Source organism: Podarcis muralis, chromosome 1, assembly GCF_964188315.1.
Source record: "Podarcis muralis chromosome 1, rPodMur119.hap1.1, whole genome shotgun sequence".
Classification (NCBI taxonomy): Eukaryota; Metazoa; Chordata; class Lepidosauria; order Squamata; family Lacertidae; genus Podarcis; species Podarcis muralis.
In genome coordinates, this window is record NC_135655.1 from 22,567,543 (window position 1) to 22,588,849 (window position 21,307).

Genomic DNA, 21,307 nt, shown 5'->3' on the forward strand with positions numbered 1-21,307 from the left:
GTGTCTTGCCCAAGGGCCTCCAAAACTTGGAGGCAGCACTAGTCATGCCTGCGTGAAGCCCCATTAATTTCAGTGGGGAATTAACTACAACTCACTCAGTCTGGATCGAGCACAATGGCTGCTGTAGGTGCTGGAAGGCTGCAGCTTATGTATGGTACTCTTAATCTTCAGGAAGCTGGTTAAAGACAGTGTGGGAAACCTATAAGTCTGAACTACAACTCCCATCATCCCTCACCATTGCCCATGCTTGTAGGGGCTGATGGGAGTTGCAGTTCAGCAGTTGAACACCCAGAGGTCCAAAGGTTCACCTCCAGTGTGAAAGTCTCCCCTCAGATGGTTAAACCAGAATATATGAGCTGGAAGGGCCTGGTTCAAATGCCAGCTGAGCTGTGAACTTAGCATAGATGGCCTTAGGCATGCCACTACCTTAGCTTTAGCCGCAATACCTTTAATAAGGATGGAAACATTGCTCTATCTATCTAATGGAATTGTTGCAGGCATTACTGAGAATAATCTATGAGAAGCACTTGAGCACTTAGGCAAAAGTGCTACAGGAGTACTAAGTGCCATTAAGTATGATTATTATCAAGAGCAAGAGACAGCCACAGATGCTTATCACTGGATTTTAGTGGAATAAGAAGTCATGGCATTTTTTAAAGGGCTAATCTTACTAAGGAAGCCTCTCTCGGGTGAAGCACATTATTAAAAGCAACACGGAAGCATCAATGCAGTTGCTACGGAACTTGCTTGAGGAGCCCCGGTGAGACTGAGGAATGAGCATTGAAGTACCTGGGAGGATATACAAGGATGGAGGCTGTACTCTACGTATAGAGGCATCAAGGTCCTGGGTTCTGGACCCAGGAAGACTTGGCTGTGGCTGGACGAATCTGTCAATTTTAGCTTCTCTCAGTTTCAGTTTCTCATTTTTCCAATCTTAAGTTCCTTGCACATCAGTTTGCAATTTTCTTAAAAGTCCTCATGAAAACTCACCAGCATTGTATTGCAAATTTCTCCTGACACACACATTTTACAAACGTTTCCCCTAATATGCACATTTTTACCAAGCAGTTTTCACTAGCATAATGCATTTTTGAATGTTATTTTGACTGATATATGTATTTTTATGTACACTGTATCCTAGTAAATGCAGTTTTGTACATTACTTGGATGGAGAAGTGCCCTGCAAATTTCAGACATATATGAAATTTGAAAGATGGCTGTGTTTCAGTCCTTGTACTGTTTTGGAAAGTGCAAATTAAATAAGTTTTCATTTAAATGCAACCTGAATCATATTCCTCCTCCATCACCAACTGCAGCTTAACTGCAAACACAGCACATTGCTCTTCTGCTTGTAGCAAGTCCTCTGGCTCTGTTGCTTCAAACTGATTCTCTTTGCCCCTTGAGATATACATCAGCACCAAGCCATGGGTACCAAGGAAACCAGGGTGCTGCTTGCATAAATCTCAGCAGGATGAGATGGAACTTCTCAGGTGGAGAAGATGGGAAAGCCTGGAAGGGAGAGCTGAAGGACAGGCAGACACAGAGACTGGTGAACAGGCAAAGAAGATGAGATGTGTTGAGGCTTGGAATGTATTTGAAGAGCTTTGTAGATGGGAATGGGGGAAAGAATCTGTCCGTTGCTTAAAGAAAAGACCCAGGCCTGACCCATAAGCATTTATAGCCAAGTCAGGTTGGGGGAACAAATGTGCTGCCTCTGTGGGTGGAGTTGGGACCCGGGAGAACAATGCCATTGTTTCCACCAACTCGCTGCAGTCTCAAGTAGATTCGCCCCACGGTGCACTGCAACACAGGTTTCAAGGTTGAGTAGAGTGTTGAGCACATATTGCATTTTACCCCTTGGCTGTTCCACTAAGAGGTAAGCTGCTGTATACCCTGAAGTAGTCCTTTCTAGGAGGTCATTCCCCAGGAGGAAGCAAGCATCTGCCATGGGTAGCTACAACCTTCTAGAGTAAAGTGGGGCAGGGGAAAAGAGAATTACTTCTGGTAAAAGTGCTACAAAAATATATAATGTCCTCTTCTGCATAATTATCAAATAGGTAGAAGTCCTGTCCTTTTTCCTTCTGAGCAACCTGGTCCAGGGATTTCCAAACTTTGGTCTGTAGACCGTCGGTGGTCCACCAGCTTCATCCAGGTGGTCTGCAGAGTGTCTGCAGATTTGTGGTTGAAGGTGGGAGATTGTACATCTATAGCACTGAATATTCAAATTGATTTTTTTATTGTACCTCTATTGTAATTTTTTATTTTATTTTATTGTACTTTTATTGTTTCTTTCATTTCTTAGAATTCAGATTGTAATACAATATCAGAAATTACAACTGGTACAATGGGCAGAAACATCATTAAGTGGTCTGCCAAGACCCTCAGCAATTTTCAAGTGGTCCATGGGTGGTGCTGGAATTTGGGAACCACTGCCCCAATTGTTTTGGGTAAGTTGTATCAGACAAAGTGGGCTCTAGCCCAGGGGAATCTATGGTACAACAAGTCTGTTAATCTTTTAGAGTGCCACACATCTCTGTGTTGTTTTTGCCGAAAAAAGATAAATGCCACCTTCTGGAATGTGAGTAAGTTGTTGAGGCAGCTGACCTCTATTCCACACAATCCCATGCCCTAACGTATTTAATCACTATGGGGTTTCTATTGACTAGCTAGAAATCAAAGCCAATCTGTGGACCATCACAATAAAAACCAGGGGGTCCAGCCACCATGTTATTACTGTCAAAACATGGGCATTAGCAGCAAAGGTACAAATCTTCTCTTCTTGCGTAGAAGGCTTGTCTCTGAAATTGGATTTTCCTCTGGGTGAAAAGCTCTCTATATATGAGAATCCAGTAATAGAAGCTTTTATGTTTTTCCAGTCGAAGCTCTTGGAAGCAATAAAAGTTACAAGCTTCAAAGGCCGCTCAGCAGTCTGTGAACCTCCCTTTTATCTGCACCCTCAAGTAATAGAATTCCCACCATCAGGATGTAGAATGCATTGGGTAGAGAGCAGGTGTTCTTTGTTAGAAAATAATCAGCCCTTGCACTCATACACTGGAGAAGATTAAGGTGAGATCTGAGCCCCACTGACCCAAGAGAGGTGTTAACCAAGGACCTGGGCAGCTTTGCTGGAGGCTGTTCTCAAAGCTACAAGTAGGGCATGTTTCAGCAGCCAGGGCAACAGAAAGATGTGGCATATTTCAGCTAGCAGCAAAAAGGCTGCCTGGAGGCACTTAGTTGTGCAGAGGGGAGGTCAAACGAAGGCAAGCTATTGTGCAGCTTTAACATGGCAAATAGCTTCATTCTGGCTCAGTTTGCACAGTGCTCTTACAAAGGACAATGCTAGATGGATACTCACACTGTATTAAGATTCCCCCTTGAGTGAAAAAAAATTACAGCAAAACCGAAGCAAGGAAGACAGAAACTAAGAAGAGACCTCTTGGCATTCTCACTGCTTGAACCCTTACAGAAAAAGCTAACGATAACTGTTGTGTGGAAGCTTTTCTTTTCCGTAAAGAGGAGGAGATAGATAGACAGATGATAGATAGATGATGATAGATGATAGATAGATAGATAGATAGATAGATGATAGATAGATGATAGATAGATAGATAGATAGATAGATAGATGATAGATAGATAGATAGATAGATAGATAGATAGATAGATAGATAGATGATAGATGATAGATAGATGATATGGAAATCTTTCAGGATCAAAAAAACAGGGTCAGAAATATAGTCTTCCATGCAGCATTAGTTTAAACAGGAAAAGGAAGGTGGTGGGGGAGAAGGAAAGAAAAAGATGCAGTTCCTTTTCTAAACAGTTTTTTAAAAAATGCCTACTTTTCTTCCTACAAGTGTTGAGACTGTCTGTATATGGTGAGAGCCATCTCTCAATGTCTGCTTCAAAAATTCAAACACTTTGTAGTACCACCTAATGCACCAGTCTCTTGGCTGTTACTTTCCCCACTCAGGAATTGCTGGTAACTTCACAGACAAGCCTGTGAAAGGCAGCATATCTTGCACAGCTGGGTGCCAGTAATTGCTTCTGAGGACACAACATGATACCAAAGTGCCAGAACACTTGCTCCACACTGGAATCCAGCACTCTTGTGGATGCTTCAGTTTTCCTGCTGTTCCTCACTCAGCGGCCACACATTAATGCTGAAACAAACGTTCTTCTGTTTGGTGCCTTATTAAAATAGTTTCCAGGCTTTCCACCATTCATATGGACTTGTCAAGGGATCCCTGCACACCTGCACCAGAACCCCAGCATGTTGCAAACGAGTCTTTTGCATGTTCTTAGGTGCAAGAGAGCCGTTGCCAGGCATGTTGGACCTTTTTGAGGCTCTGTGCATTGCCTCCTGGAATACATAAAATGCTCTGCTGTAGCTGTACATTGCTAAGCTGTCTTTTAGAGACGACTGTCTCCTATTACTGATGTTCTCCAGGGTCCTCCAGAATGCAGCATGAAAAACAATGCTATCCTAAGTCCCAAGGCGGTGCTATATATAATACATCTGGGAGCATGTATCTGCATGAATGATCTATGTGGCCACAAGGGCATGTCAGTCAGGGAAGAAACAGCATGCCTGTGAGCCAGCTTCCATTCAAGAAATAAGCCTGAGATTCCAAGAGTAGCCAATAAGCACCTGTGGGAATCTTGAGGTGCATCACTAGAAGTGTGGCCGAACCTGAAAGCAAGAATGCCAACAAGACGGGTGATATAGGGCATTCTCCCTTCCAGTGGCCCAACTTTGGAATGCTTGCCAGGTGCAAAGAGAGAATTGCCTGGTGCAAAAACTCTCTTTTCAGCAGCAGCTAAAGACCTTTTTTATTCACACAGGTATTCCTAGTTTGTGCAGCTCGCATTACTTGTTTTAATCTATCTTTTGTTTCCGTCACTGCTTGATCCATGCTGGTTATATTGTACCTTCTATTGACTTGATTGTTGATTTAAATTGGTGTGAACCATTCCGAGAGGCTTTCACTTGAAGAGTAGTCTATTAATAATCTTAAATAAATAAATAAACCACAGCAAAGCTGCAGGCACAGACATTATGATCCGTGTTAGCATCATGTGAAGACGTGTGCTAGGGCAAAGGTGAATAACCCTCCCCCCCACTCAGTCTTTGGGGCTCCATGTGGCCATCCCAGCATCTCTGAATTCTCCTTAGGCTGCATTCCCTTCCTAGTACATGCCCCTCACAAGCCATGCTCGAGTGCTTTTGCTTGGCTGGAATTGACCTGCTAGCTAGATGGGTGATGAAGAGATATATCTGATATATGTGGGTGCATGAAGTCTTGAGTTCTGCATATCTGGCAGGTAGCCTACCATACAACTGCAAGAGTCGCATCCATTGCTCCACTCCCTTTTGATTCTGGCCATGCCCAACACTGGCATGCGGACCCTGGAAGCTTCCCTACAACTGAGCATGGCCTTCGGGCTGAAAAGGGCTCCTTGCCCTTGCGCTGGTGTAATTTTGAAAAGGCTTAGCTGTGTCAGATGTGATTGGGTTGCATCCAGCTATGTTTTACTCAAACCAGACCCACTAAAATTCATAAACCTAAATTAGTCATGTCCATTGATTTCAGTGGGTCTACTCTGAGTAGGGCTAACATTAGCTACAATTCTCAGAGAGTAGTGAAAGAAAAAAAGAAAGAACTGGAAAATATTATATAATTCTGCTTGAGACTGTTGGAGCTGCCTAACTTACCCTGATGTTCAGGCATGAGTACCATTGTTCCTGGAGCCAAAACTGCCCTCCCCCTCTCTCTCTCCAGTTCTAGTTACAGGTAGGTAGCCGTGTTGGTCTGCCATAGTTGAAACAAAATAAAAAAATTCCTTCCAGTAGCACCTTAGAGACCAACTAAGTTTGCTATTGGTATGAGCTTTCGTGTGTATGCACACTTCTTCATATACTAAGTATCTAAGGTGCTACTGGAAGGAATTTTTTATTTTGTTTCTCTCTCACACACCCACAACCACCCACATCAAAACAGCCCAGTTGAAAACTGAGCATACTCAGTTGCCACAGAATGGTGATTGGCTCTTGGGCAAGGACCAGGACATAAAAATGGAACAGAATGCCCTGTCATGAAGGAGAGCATGGCTGGATGACTTGGGGCAGAAAAGAGGAGTGTTCCCCATCACAACATTTTGTTGCAGGTGCCAGTTGTCAATGTATGGAGAAACACTATCAGAGAAAAATATTTCTCATCAAGCTTTTGTCCAGCTCCTGTCTGCTTAGCCTTACCTTTCCACAGCAATGGCAATGAAGGGTCATCACAGCTAATGTCAAAAGATTCATTACCATCTTCCAGTTCGCTGTTGACAGTGTTGCCATTGCCAACATTCATGCTTTTGATAGTAAAGAACTTCTGCATCTTCACATTGTACCTAGATGGATAGAGGGAGAAAAATGCTAACATTCTAATGGCAGATAGTTGACTTCCAGCAATCTTTTCTATGGCACTTTCCCAGCGTGCGTTACCACTGTGAAAAGGGTAGGTTGAGACACAGCTATTTGCCAAAGGCCACCCAGGGAACATCACTGGATGACGAATGCAATACACTTTGGCCGTGATCCAGCCAAAATTAATCAATTTTACACAGCATTGATTTTTAAGTGCAGAAATAAGAGCATGCCTATATATCTCCCGCTAAATGCAATGGGGTCTAAAAGTACATATGCTTCAGCTGGATCATGACTCATGTTTTTTATGGGTACACATACAAACAAAAGGTATGCATGCAACAATTGTGTATATTACACAGGTATAAAAGCTATGTAATATACATGGTGCGTTGCTACATGAACACCACTATTACTAACTTCCTATAGCAGCTCCTCACATTTCAGACAAGGTTCTCTCCTAGTTCCAGTCCTAACTGGAGGTGCAGCAGAATTGAACCTGGGACCTTCTGCATCCAAAGCAGCTACTCTACTACTGGGCTAAGAGCCTTCCCTCAAACAAGGCACAATCCCTGGTTCAGATGTAATGTGAAGCCAAGAATAACGGTTTGCTTTCTCTGCATGCAAGTGGGTAGCACAGAGTCCTTTTATGTGTGATCATGGCAAACCATTAACTATTGTTCAACATGGCAAGCAAACATGACCATTGTCTACTTCTGCTCTATGAAATGAAAAAGATGAACAGCAACAAAAGAAAGAGAGAGAACATCTCCCACACACATCACACTTTTGATCTTTCTCAAGATCAAACCTTTCTCCTACTGCAAGTCATGCATTTACTTATACTGGGTTATATCTAATAGTAAAAATAAGTAAAAGGGAAAGGACCCCTGGATGGCTAAGTCCAGTCAAAGGCAACTACGGGGTGTGGCACTCATCTCGCTTCAGGCCAAAGGAGCCAGCATTTGTCCACAGACAACTTTCCAGGTCATGTGGCCAGCAGGACTAAACCGCTTCTGGTGCAACAGGACACCTTGATGAGTGCCAGAGTGCATGGAAACGCTGTTTAGCTTCCCGCCACAGCGGTACCTATTTATCTACTTGCATTGCCATGCTTTCGAACTCCTAGGTTGGCAGGAACTGGGACTGAGCAATGGGAGCTCAACCTGTCGCATGGATTCGAACCACCGACCTTCCAATCAGAAATCCCAAGAGGCTCAGTGGTTTAGACCACAGCGCCATCCACTCCTTCCACTGATGAAAGGTTCTTTGATCTAGAGGATGCCTTTCATCAATGGAACAGCCCAGGAGGCCATTTTTACCAAATCCCCTTCCCCCTTGCAGTCCACACACCACACCAAACCACCTCCCATGCTGTCCTAGAGGGTCCCCTAACTTAGAATGGGTGAATCCATCAGTTCTGGTTCCTCTCAGCTTCTCATTTTTCCAGTCTTAGGTTCAGTTTTCCACATTTCCATAGCAGCTTGTTGTGCATATTTGTACAGAGTGGATGGCTGGAAAACTGCATTGCATATTTCAGAGAAGTGTAAATGTCAAAGGATGGCTGTTTTTAAGTTTCCATTTGTTTCAGAATTGGATAGGTTTGCCTTCAAATGCAAACTGAATCAAATTTCTTCCCCACCCCTACCAGCAATCATTTGGAGTAGATTTGGAGGGGAGGGTTTGGTTAGCTTAAGGAGACAATGGAAGGCAAGAAACCCACTTTCCACAGCAGTATTTCTTCTTAGTTGCAACTCCCTTCAATACCACGGCAGCCTCCACAGGGCCAAACTACTAACTCTCTGTGCTTTTTTGCACACAATATATATCCAGACAAAAATCTATCCAACCTGGGGAATGCTACAGCAATAAAAGGAAAAGGTGATGTTAATCTGAGTAATCATTAGGCATGCATTAAATCACAATGCAGATTAACAATAGCCAAACACAATTAAAGATCAGTGGGAGAAAAGAAAAGTACTTACTTCATGATAAGTATATAGAACGAATACATAATGATGAGCACAAGACTTTCCCACCTCAAAGAAATAAAAAGAAGGAAATTAGTAAAGTACTAGGTGCAATTAGCAGTGCTGTCACTAGGCCACAAAGCATCGTTTTCTTGGGAAAGCACCACTGATACCACTGTGAGCAATTATTTCCTGCCTTTTGTGCATGCAGGGCTCCCATCGTTCATGAAAACAGATTTGCCTCTTCGGGGCTTTTTGTTACGGGAAGCAATTCATAAATTTAATAAGCTAACTCAACTAACTATTGTCATGGGCAAAAGCTCTTTGCTCCCCCTTTCCCTTTGCACCTCGCCTCATTATCTGCATTATTTGGAAGTTCGGATCCCAATTTGTTCATAATTACTTTTTTTGGCTTGTTGGGACTTTCATCTCTTTAGCCTCTTCTCATGCCATCCTTTCTGCTTTCAGCTCCATTTTCTCTGTTGTTACCTTCTGAACTGGCGTTCTCTAGGTCTAACAGCCTCTGCCACTCTGCTTGCCAAACCATTTCCCTCTCTTGAGACACCTTTCTTCAGCAAAGACTTCCCTGAAACACTGTAGCATCACTTTATTCATTTATCTAATGCTACGTGACCTTCACCTGCCCCTTCACCCTGACTAACCATTCACTTATTTCAATCATCGGCATTGCAGTGACAGAATGGGCTCAAGCCAGGGGTCTCTCACTTGTCATATGGCCTAAAATACTTAAGACAAGGTTACATTCTATCTTCAATCCATGTGCAAGAAATAAGAACCACAGCTTACCATACAATTTTCTCATCATAGATAAACTAAAAGGGAGGAGAAAGGAGAGAGAGAGAAAAGAAGAATTATATTTCTCTAGGGCAATCTGAAGAAATTCCAGTACATTACACAGCACATGAAAAGGCTTAACAGAGGCAGATATTAATGTCTAGCATAGAATGGTTTCTGGGCAGAAAAGGACTTTCAACCAATACAAATGTTTGATACTGTATAACCGTTGTGGCAGTCAAGGCCAAATTCAACACCACATCTATACTGGGTGTTTGTGGCAAAATAAGGTGGCAATTATATTGTACGGATGCAGATCCAGACTCACAGATGGTGCCTTAGGTTTAACAGCACTGGGGTATATGAAATATTACACACAGGTGTATCATGAAGCCCTGGCATTTCCCCCCCCCCCATTTTTTAAAACATCTTTTTTATTAAAGATTTCTTGGTTTACAAAAGTATGTGCAATGTCTCTTTATTGTTTCCCTGTTTAGGGAAGTTTTTAAATGACTAATAATAATAATAATAATTTATTTATACCCCGCCCATCTGGCTGGGTTTCCCCAGCCACTCTGGGCGGCTTCCAACAGAATATTAAAATACAATAACCTATTAAACATTAAAAGCTTCCCTAAACAGGGCTGCCTTCAGATGTCTTCTAAAAGTCTGGTAGTTGTTTTTCTCTTTGACATCTGGTGGGAGGGCATTCCACAGGGCGGGTGCCACTACCGAGAAGGCCCTCTACCTGGTTCCCTGTAACTTGGCTTCTCGCAGCGAGGGAACCATCAGGCCCTCGGCACTGGACCTCAGTGTCCAGGCAGAACGATGGGGCTGGAGACACTCCTTCAGGTATACTGGACCGAAGCCTGATGACTGATCTTTTAATGTATTTTTAATCTCCTGTTGGAGGCCGCCCAGAGTGGCTGGGGAGACCCTGCCAGATGGTCGGGGTATAAGTAATAAGTTGTTGTTGTTGTTGTTGTTGTTGTTGTTGTTGTTACGTTTTCTACAGATCAGTTTCACTTGTTGAGACATTTAGTGTTACATTAGGAAGAAAAGGGGGAAAGAGGTGGAGGGGGGCATGGTGAGTGGGGGTGGGGTCGGGTGCCAATGTTTCTATTCTACTTGACGTATGTATTATTTTTAAAATGAAAAGCGGCCCTGGGAAGGCTGTAGTTTTGAGCAGCAACACTGCAGGTTGCTTTACTCAACCATTTCTAAACTGGCCTCCCAACTTCTTCCCCACTCCTGTTGGAATCCGGAGATGTGTTTTTAATATTGGTTTTTCACCTGGGGGGGGGGGAGTTAAGACTTTGTTCATGCATTTGCATGCAGCATGCAGTTCTCCCCTACAACAGAATGCAGTTCCCTGCTCTGGGAACATTGTGAGAATGGCAATTAGACCCAGCCAGCCAGAGCTGCTTGAAGCATCGTTGTTCCCTCTACCACTGCCAGGTACTGTAAGCTCAGCTGGGTTAATCAAAGTGCCACCAGAGACCATCTTGCCCAGGGCCCTCTCAAACATGGAGCCAGCTCTGATGGATTGCATGGGGCTTGAACAGTGCACTCCCCTAGGTAACATCGTAAGTGGGAGGACTTCCAGTTCCAGTTGAGGGTGGGAACGGCAGCTACATTTACAGCTCAGTAGTTTTTTGAGCTTTTAAATTTAGTTTTAAATTTAGTTTTAAGCATCATAAGTGACCTCAGCTACTGATTTTTCATAAGAAATCCTAAAACAAACAAGAACTTTCTGGTGGCAACAGCACGTCTCAAATTCAGGCCCTTCACAACTCCATAGAGGAGCAGGTCAAAAATGGAAACTTACCGCAATAAGCACGATCACAGAAATGGTATAGTAGACAGAGTCCCTGAACACAGACCACCAGGTGAGACGGACCACCTGGAAAGAGGACAGAGTTACTCCAGAATTACTCCTTAGCCATACTTTCATCTTAGGGTTTTAAAGGACTGATTCTGAAAATACCTGGTTGTATAGTAGCTTTACTATACATGAGCAATGCTAACGAACAAAGCGCCGGTTCACATATGCAAGCACATTTCTCTGTTTGCTCATCACATATGACTTAGGACAAGATAGCCAACCTGGTCCTCTCCAAATGCTGTTTGATGCCAACTCCCATCATTTTTTACCATTGGCCATAATGGCTGTGGAGGATGGGAACTGTAGTCATACAACATCTGGAGGGCACCATGTTAATGTAGTAAGAACCGTGCTAATATGGTCTATGGGTTATTTCAATGCAATCCTGCCCACCCAACACAACATGCATGGTCTCTTACCTTCTTTTGCTATCAAAGAAGGGGAGTTCTGGATCTCAAGGGAAAGGGCCAAAATTGCCAAAATTCTGTAGTAGGTAGACCATGCGGAGCCAGTACCAGATGGGGTAAGCAACAGGGAGTTACATGGACTGATGGTCTGACTCAGTATTAGGCAGCTTCCTATGGTCCTATGTCCTTATGTTTTAAGAACCACACGGGAGACATCAGAAAACAGTAGCCACATGGGTATTCTTCCAGGGTACCCTACCACATTGAATGAAACCCCTCATACCATAGGACGGGGAAACTGTTGGCCTTCCAGATGTTGCTGAACTACAATGCCCAGCAAGCCCAGCAAGCATGGCCAGGGGCCAGGGATGATGGGAGTTGTAGTTCAGCAACTTCTGGAGGACCAAAGGGTCCCCCACAGCTGCTGTGGGATATTCAGGGCTATTACGGAAGAACTGCTTCACTCTGACGTAAGAAAAATTCTGAACCACATGGTCTTAATTCCGTCTGATTAAACACCCACAGGGAAAACAGTTGTACAGTGTGATGCTTTGTGGGCATAATTCAAAGTTAAGCACACTTTTAAATCCCACCAACAACCATGGGATATTGAGCATATGCACAAGTCTTTTCCAGCGAAAGCAATGGAAAGTGCTTCATTTCGGCTGGACTGCACCTCTTGTTCATTACAATTTACCATGAAAGTAGAAATATTCAGGTTTGCAAAGTAGAGAAAAGGCTGTGTGCTCAGCTGAATATAAGGAGAAACATTAGGTACTTCTGCTATTCAGATGAGTATTCCAAAGAAGTAATTCTTTAGTAATTACGAAGTATTCTAAAGAACATTCATCTGAATAGCAGAAGTACCTAATGTTCTCCTTATATTCGAATGAGCACACAGTGCTTTTTCTCCAAGTCAAAGTTGAATATTTCTACTTGTTTGGTAAACTTTAATGAATGTCCATTAATATTTTAAGAACAGGTGCAACACACACACACACACACACACACACACACACACACACGTTCCCAAGGAAGGTCAGTGTCAACAAAGCTACAGGGGAATATTCTACAGTTCTTTGTGACTCAGCCTGCTGTGTTGGAGGCACTCTGGAAAGAGGAAGAGCCGATTCCCCTCCAGAGCCGAAAAGCACCTCTGGAGAGAGGGGATTTTCACTGGGATTGTGATGTGGGAGGGAAAAGTTAAAAAATGTATATGCCATAGTCCGAAACCTGCTGCTCCCCTCCAACCCTTATTTCATGTTTTTAAAAGATTTGCACAAATATAAGTGCTGAGTTTAGCATCAGATCCACTTTGGTCAACAGAAACTAAAGCAAGCCCAAAACTTACAGCACATTTGTTAAGTCTTGTTTCTATGATTAAGGCCAAAAGAAATGCTTCCCTTAAGAGGCAGGACATGAATCCAACCATTAGATATGGCACTACATCACAAGAACTGAGGATATGTCTCCCTCAAGCCAATATTTTTTTATATATATAAACAAGTGTCTTTATATTTGCACACACACCAGCTGGGTTTGGACATAACACTAAGTCATGGTTTATTTTAACCATAGTTTGTTCAACGAACCACAATAAATCTTACAGTGGAACAAACAAGTCATGGCTTGTTCCTCCAAAGTTTGTGTTGTTTTCCAGGTGCTGTTGCTCTATAGCTTGGTGAACACCCGAGCAGAGGTGTCCATGTAAACCATGCCAAAGCAAGACTGCTGGGGTTGGATATACCACCCAACCATAGTTAAATAAGCTATGGTTCATAAACCAACAACAAACCACGGCTTCACAACATGGGTTATTACTAGAAAACAAACCATGGTTAGCCTGCTGGGCTGGGTTCAGATGAACAAACAAACCGCACTTTGGCTAAACAAGCCAGGGCACTGTGAAGCTACTTCAGGTTTATTCATTTAGGCATCATCAGCAAATGAACAGAGCTTATTATGTTCACAATCACACAATTCCTTTGATTTTTAAATAAGATTTACTCCATATTATATTATCTGACTTACCCTCCTACGTAGAAGTAATGGTAAAGAAAATGAAAGAAACCTACTAACCTGTCCAGCAAAAAGTCCACAGACCCCAATAATGCAAAGAATATTGAAAACGGCTGAACCAACAATGGTTCCAACTCCTACATCACCATGAGTGATAAACACACCTAGACAGAGAGAAAGAGAGAAATGAAGGAGGGGGTTAGTAATAGATATGCTAAAAATAACAACTAAATGACATGATCCTTGGGAAGGGCCATAGTTTAGTGGCAGAGCATCTGCTATGCATGCAGAAGGTCCCAGGCTCAATACCCACCATCTCCAGGTAGGGCTGGGAGAGATTTGTGCCTGAACCCCTGGAGAACCTCTGCCAGTCTGTACAAACATGCTGACTGTACAAACATAAATTGCACCCATCGTTCCACCCACATTTGCCTCTGGATCTACCCTCACCAGTTCCCCACCCCTGACACAGTGTATGATTACTGTGTGAAGTAGGCTCCCACTTGAACGTCATTTGGATAGTTATTTTGAATACCAGTGGTCCATGCACACATCTGTGTAGTAACCACCTTAGTACCCTTTCCTTTGGAAAACTGGTGCATATGAACACTACAAAGGAGATTCCTTACCTATGACAGATGCAAATAACTCTGGGGTTGAGCTTCCTGCAGCCATAAATGTGGCTCCTGCAACATCTTCGCTCAGATGTAGTTTCTGAAAGAAACATTTGGGACCCATTATTCCAGTATGTGATTGGCAGCAATGCTAAATCTTAAAATGCCATCCTTGGCTGATATGGCCTTCAGATGCTGGGGTGAAGCAGACCACAAACAATTAGAACTAAGAATGGAAGGATCTGTCCATTTTGGTTCTCTCAGTTTCACATTTTTCCAATAATAAACACATTTTTTATGATATGCAGTTTTGATTAATGTTTTGCTTCACATATTGTTTCAGGAAGTGTGACCTTGGTAGATTCAGCTTCAAATGAGACCTGAATCACACACACACCCCAATTCCTGGTTAGAACAAACAGTCCCATGTTTGATGTGAAGGATGAAATAATATATGGTAGGTTCCATTTTGTCAGGCAGGGATGCAGCTTCTCCCCCTTAAGTCTACCAACTGTGAATGCATAAGTTTTAAAGAGCAAAAATACTCTTTCACGTACCTCACATATTTTTTCTAAAGATGGAACAAAGAAATCATCACACACAATAGCCAAGGCATAGAACATATACAGAGCCTGTGGGGTGGAGAAAAAAACAAGAATATATTACAAAACTTGGTCACAAGTGAAACTCGCTTAGTACTGAGTACTGATCCTAATTAAACAAATGAACCCCAAACTCAACTGACAACTGATTCACTTAGAAAGAATGCCCATTACAAGTACCAAGTCTTCATGGCAGCAGTGGTGATGGTAGGAGCTGGTGTCTAATAAACATTTGTTCCCTATTCCTGTTCCTTCAGCTACTTTTCACCTAGGTCCCCTACCTTTAGCTTTCCTGCCTCCAGTGACCTCCATCTACTGAGTCCTCCATCTCCTTATTTCAGGGGTGGAGCGCTGGATTTGGCTAGCAGGCTAGATTCTTAATTCCCACCCCCTGGGTCAACACTGACAGGTCAGTAGAGTGGTCAAAATTCAAAAGGGCTTTCAATAACTGCTGATTGGTGGTTACAGTGAGCTGCTTTGAAGTCTGTTTGCAAGAACAGTTTGGATTCAAACCACACCTGCAAATGAACAAAGTGAGGCTTCTTGACCGGCACTGGCAGTGAACCCATCAGCTGCACTAGGGAGCTCCTGATGGCCCCAACACTATGAACAAATAGTGTTAGAAACTGAGATACGAAAGCTAGGAGCTAAATGGCACCTTAAACCTAGGTTATGGGTACAACAATGGAATGTCTAGGCACACTTTTTATAGAAAGAATACAAAGCTGAAAATGAATGAACTGCAGCTAAAATATTATATTCATTTTTCACATGGTCTAATTCTCATGTGAAGACTGCAAAATACAAAGCCATACTTCCCCTGCCTGCCCCCCTAATATTCTTAAGAGGGTCTCTTCTCCAGTCTTCAGAGAGTAGCTGGAAGTGGGGAGGCAGAAAAAGGTCCTCCTTTCCTTCCACTCTGCAGTTTTAATCTGAAATCTTAGGCACGGTACTGCACCCAGAGCTCAGAAACTGCTCGCGCTAATGAAATTCCTTGTAGCAAAAAATGCCTAGGACTATTGGAGTTCCGAATGCTGAGAACAAACCATTGAAACTGGATCTGAAATGGATGGGTTTCCTGGTCAAGAAGATTACAATCCTATGAACAACAGTGACCCTACCCTAGGCCCTCCAACTTGTGTGGCTGCTGCACCAAGTAACCAGAAGGGCAAAGCCTCTGAGGAGACCTCTCCAGGTCTTAGTAATACATGCCAGATTCATCAACTATCAAAAGGTAGGCCAGGGATCTCTTGTTATGGGCTGATTTGGCACTTAGCAGCAACAGGACCAGGGATGAGGACTTTCGGTTATGGCAACCCAAAGCCTTTTGTGTGGAAGATGGCCCAGAAGGAAAAATGACCTTCAACTTTCTTATGCCCCTTCTTCTTACCTGGTCTGATCAACCCCTGGCCCTATACCTCCCTCTGCTAGTCACAGCAGCAGTACGGGGTGCCAAAACACTCTCCCAGTTCTCCTCACCAAGACAGACCTCTAATCTCCTTTATTATTAAAATAGCAATTTAGCCAGACGCCATTTGAATCACCCGATTCCTCAAAATACAAACATGAAATTCAGATTTATTCTTTAAAACAGTACAATTGAAAAGAACAATTTGCATTTAAAATGTGAAACCACTGAAGAGGTGACTTTAAAGCAGAAATGTAAATATAACTGAGCCTGATTATGGATACTGAATTGAATTAGTTCAGAAATTTGTAGAACTGCTGAAGAGAAAAGAGGAGGCTTTATCATAGGCAAGCCATTACTACTTCCTGAAACCCAAAACAGAAATGGGTTTGTAACTTGTTGCCATCTTATAGACCTGGACTCTAAGCGTGCTTTCTGTGAACAGAGGAGTCCTTCCTTTTTCAAAAGGACCTTCAGTCCATTAGAGGCTGGTGGAAGGGAGCAGGAAGGTGATTTCTGCTCATTCTGCTCCACCCCCTGCAGAATCCACCCCCTCCCAGCAAACTGTTTTAGAAGGTCTTCTAAAATTAGATTTTGGGGGGCCACAAGAAGCTGCAGAGGGGAGGAGAATCAACAAAAATTGCCCCCTTCTGACAGAAGGTGTATCCAATGAGCAGAAATTGCACCTGAAATGTATGTTAGATGCTAAACAATAAATAAAATAGGTAAGTCCCTTCCCTGAACTACACACAGTCAATTGAATACATGGGTGTTTTGCAGGTATTGAGATTCCAAAGCAACATCTCCATTATTTAGTTCTACAGAGAGAAGGTTCCACTTGCTCATTACTGTCTCTTCCATTGACAGGAATGGGGATCCAGAATGGGGAGCCACGGTGCTGTGTGTGTCAGTATACACACAAGGCCTGGGGCTGGTCTTCTTGTTTTAAGAAGCGCCATAGGTCTCTTCCCCCTTCTTAGTGCAACCCATCCCACAGCCTGGAAAATGCACCTGCAAGAGTTCTCCTACCATTCATTTATATGGGCCTGCATCTTCCTGTGAAGTCTGTGAGCAGGCCTGTATGTTCAAGAGCTCTGTGTTGCCTTGCTGCATACAAACCACCTTAAAGTTGCAAATTCTGCGCAGGCTGATCTAGGAGAAAGTCTCACTGGACAAAAATTTGGCTTATTTCTGACCAATGTGCATATGATCAGGCTGCATGTGTACTTGGTTGCTTGGAGGGATCCATTTACCAATCCTAGATGAAGAAAACTGGGTTATGCCCAATGGTCTTCTTTCTAGAAAGTTTGCAATGCACCATAAAGAAACAGCCACATCTCCCTAAAGTTGCCACTTGGTGATTTGTTTATTTTGTCTTGCTGCTCCCTGTATGGGATATTTTGTAGTCCACCTCAATGAAATCTATATATAACAATATAGGATCTATATTTCACAATAACCAACAGCTGCAGGGCACATTGCAGGTTTTCTTTTAAAAACTAGGAAAATGTTGAACCACAATTGTAACAGGTTTTCCTGGAAATATACTGTTATTCTTTTTTTCTGAGGGCTAAACTACAATGAATGCTATGAATTGGGGGTCAGTGCACATGGCTGTTGATCAGAAGGTTGGTGGTTCAAGCCCACCCAGGGACAGCATTGCAGGGACCAGATGACCCGGGGGGGGGGGGTTTCATTTCCAACTCTGCAATTCTATGATTCTATGAATGCTTGCAAAATACATTTAAAACTACATGAGGAGAAGTGAAGGTTATGTGCTCAGCCCTGCATCTTTGCTCCCAATCAGCTTTTACAATAATAATAATCTCCATCAGACTTCTGTGACATGCATTCGCACGCAACATGTAATTTGGTGCTGAAGCACAAGGAGGATGTAAAGGAGAACTCTCCATGTTTTGCATCAGGATAACCAAAGTTAAAAGGCAAATTAAACAGGATAGAACTGCACATTATGAGGCTGCTTAGAAATAGCAGGCAAGTCTCAAGTTCTTCCCTTCAGCTTTCCTAACATGCAGCAAAACTTGCGAGTGTCCTGGCATCATCACACTGAATTTCCCTGCCCTTACCAGCAGAAGCCGGTGATACAGGGTGAAGAGATATCCTACAGCATTTCTGTCAACTACTAGCCCATATTAAGTGTCATGTGATATTCTGCCCTGAGCTTTTTTAGGAGCTGAGGCTCTGTGGACACTCCTACTGCATCGTATCAGGTCAGACGGTTTGTCCATCTAAGCAAGTATTTTCTGTTTTGACTGGCTGTGTGGCTTTTCATAGTCTCCAGGAAGTCTGTCAACTGAAAGCAGAGCTCCATTAAAGAACTTACTCTCTCCAACCCTTCAGGATGAGGTGGGCTATAAATGGAAAGCATATATAAATTAAGGGCATGAGTGGGAATCAGTGTGTCCCCTCCCCCCGCGATGTTTTTGGACTCCAACTTCCACCAGCCCCAGCTAGCACAGGCAATGGTTAGGGATCATTGGGGTCATAGTCCAACAACATCTGCACCCTGAGTTAAGAAATAAATCAGTGTCGCGCTTAAGCTAACCATCTGCACAATAACAGCAACATATATGAGAAAAGTTAGGTATACTTACACCAAGAATATGTAGCAATACTGCTCCTTGCTGCCTTTCCTTATTTGTGAATAGATCATCAGGAAATTCATGAATCGCTGAAAGAAAGAAAGAAAGAAAGAAAGAAAGAAAGAAAGAAAGAAAGAACAGGAAAGATTAAATTAGGGAGTCAAAAACAAACAAACACAAGGGGGGAGGAGTAGCATTATATGCAAATGATGTGGCTCATCATCATCTTGGGGGGAAAGTGACAAGTGGGGTGCTTCAGGGTTCTGCCCTGGGCCCTGTTGCTGTTCAATGTCTTTATAAATAACTTGGATGAAGGAATTCGGGTGATGCAGATGACACCAAATTTGCAGATACAGTGGTACCGCGGATTAAGTACTTAATTTGTTCCGGAGGTCTGTTCTTAACCTGAAACTGTTCTTAACCTGAAGCACCACTTTAGCTAATGGGGCCTCCTACTGCTGCTGCGCCTCCGGAGCACGATTTCTGTTCTCATCCTGAAGCAAAATTGTTAACCTGAGGTAATATTTCTGAGTTAGCAAAGTCTGTAACCTGAAGCGTATGTAACCCAAGGTACCACTGTAATGCCAAACCACAAGGGGTAGCGAATGCCACAGAAAACAATACCAGGATTCAATATGACCTTAACAGATTGGAGAACTGGGTCCAAACTAACAAAATGAATTTCAGCAGGGACAAATGTAAGGTTCTGCACTTAGGAAAGAAAAACCAGCTGCACAAATGTAACATGGAAGACACTTGGCTTGCCAGTAGTAGTAGTAGTAGTAGTAGTAGTAGTAGTAGTAAAAGGTAAAAGTAAAGGTAAAGGTACCCCTGCCCGTACGGGCTAGTCTTGCCAGACTCTAGGGTTGTGCGCTCATCTCATTCTATAGGCCGGGAGCCAGCGCTGTCCGCAGACACTTCCGGGTCACGTGGCCAGCGTGACGAAGCTGCATCTGGCGAGCCAGCGCAGCACATGAAACGCCGTTTACCTTCCCGCTGGTAAGCGGTCCCTATTTATCTACTTGCACCCGAGGGTGCTTTCAAACTGCTAGGTTGGCAGGCGCTGGGACCGAGCAACGGGAGCGCACCCCGCCGCGGGGATTCGAACCGCCGACCATGCGATCGGCAAGTCCTAGGCGCTGAGGCTTTTACCCACAGCGCCACCCGCGTCCCCGTAGTAATAGTAGTAGTAGTAGTAGTAATTACTTTATTTATACCCTGCCCATCTGGCTGGGCTGCCCCAGCCACTCTGGGCGGCTTCCAACACATGAAAAACATAGTAAATGTGAAAAGGATCTAAGGGTCTTAGCAGACAACAAGCTTAACTTGAGTCAAAAGTGTGATGCAGTTGGGGGGGGGGGGGAAAGCTAATGCTTCTCTAGGCTGCACCAACAGAAGTATAGTGTCCAGATCAAGGGAAGTAATAGTCACCCTCTATTGTGTCTTGGTCAGACCACACCTGGAGTACTGTGTCCAGTTCTGGGTGCCACTATTTCAGAAGGGTATTGACAAGCTGAACGTATGCAGAGGAAGGCGACCAAGATGATCAAGGGTCTGAAAACCAAACCTGCCATGGATGCTTTAGCTGAGATTCCTGTATTGCAGGGGTTGGACCAGAAGACCCCCAGAGTCCTTTCCAACTTTACAGTTCTATGATTCTGTATGGCAACAGCACTGACGCCATAAAGAAAGCTTAACATTCAGGAAAGGCTAGGATTAGCTGAGTACACTGCAGACGGCAACACTTTCATTCCATCTCTGGGGAACAAATATTAAACCTCAAATAAATAAATCTCAATCCAATTAATTTTCCTGAAATAGAGATTTTGGCCTCAATACACCACGGAGTAATCTGCATGCAGAGAGCATATCTAAGCCAATGCACACATGAGAGGCAACAGGACTGCAGGGAATCCCTTATACCAAGCAGATTTAGGCACACACATAGTGCTTGATCTCCTTTCCATCAACACCAGATCGGACAATACCCAATACTCAATTTGTGTGATAGTAACTTCTGTAGGCTGATTTGCAAGGCTAAAGTGAAAGCTTGCTTTTTTATTATTATTCTTGCAGCCTCTAAGTGACTGAAGACCACGGTTCCTACCACATTCCCCAGGATTTTTGAGTGGCTGCAAAAGGATGTTTTGGATGTGCCCCCATTTTACTCTGAAAAATGCTTGTATTTGGTTCAACAGAGCTGAATCAGAAGCACGAGCTGCTCTTGGGGACACAGAAAGCTGCCAGGAAGCTGAGTCAGATGATTGGCTCATATAGCTCATCATTGTCTACACAGATTGACAGCATCTCTCTAGGGTTTCAGACAGGGGACCTACAGGGGATTGAACCCGGGACCTTTTGCATGCAAGGCAGAAGTGCTATCACTGAGCTACAGCCTTTCCCCCATAGCTCTTTTTAGACTATCTCCTATGGTCACCCTACAGCATGAATGGGGAACCTTAAAAAAAAATAAATCCAAACTGAACATTCCAGCTCAGTTGGTAGAGCCCCATTGTTGGGCAGAATATTCATGCATTGCAGGGAGATGGACTATATGCCCCTCGTAGCCCCTTCCAGCTCTACAACTCTA

The 21,307-nt window shown here is 43.4% G+C and overlaps 2 protein-coding genes across 3 annotated transcripts in view; one reads left to right on the forward strand and one right to left on the reverse strand.

The window, feature by feature from the left end:
* The window catches only part of LGMN (legumain), a 248,047-nt gene that overhangs the window by 155,327 nt on the left and 71,413 nt on the right, over positions 1-21,307 (forward strand). The window lies entirely within an intron of this gene.
* The window catches only part of SLC24A4 (solute carrier family 24 member 4), a 103,887-nt gene that overhangs the window by 18,641 nt on the left and 63,939 nt on the right, over positions 1-21,307 (reverse strand). The window contains exons 3-10 of one of the 2 annotated variants that reach the window (XM_028717339.2): positions 18,730-18,806; positions 14,662-14,736; positions 14,120-14,204; positions 13,551-13,654; positions 11,008-11,082; positions 9,192-9,217; positions 8,400-8,453; positions 6,313-6,398 (exon numbers count right to left, since the gene is read on the reverse strand). In XM_028717339.2, coding sequence (XP_028573172.1) covers positions 6,313-6,398; positions 8,400-8,453; positions 9,192-9,217; positions 11,008-11,082; positions 13,551-13,654; positions 14,120-14,204; positions 14,662-14,736; positions 18,730-18,806 — 582 coding nt within the window. Of the gene's footprint in view, positions 1-6,255; positions 6,399-8,399; positions 8,454-9,191; positions 9,218-11,007; positions 11,083-13,550; positions 13,655-14,119; positions 14,205-14,661; positions 14,737-18,729; positions 18,807-21,307 lie in introns of both variants that reach the window. The other variant, XM_028717330.2, reaches the window with a different exon arrangement.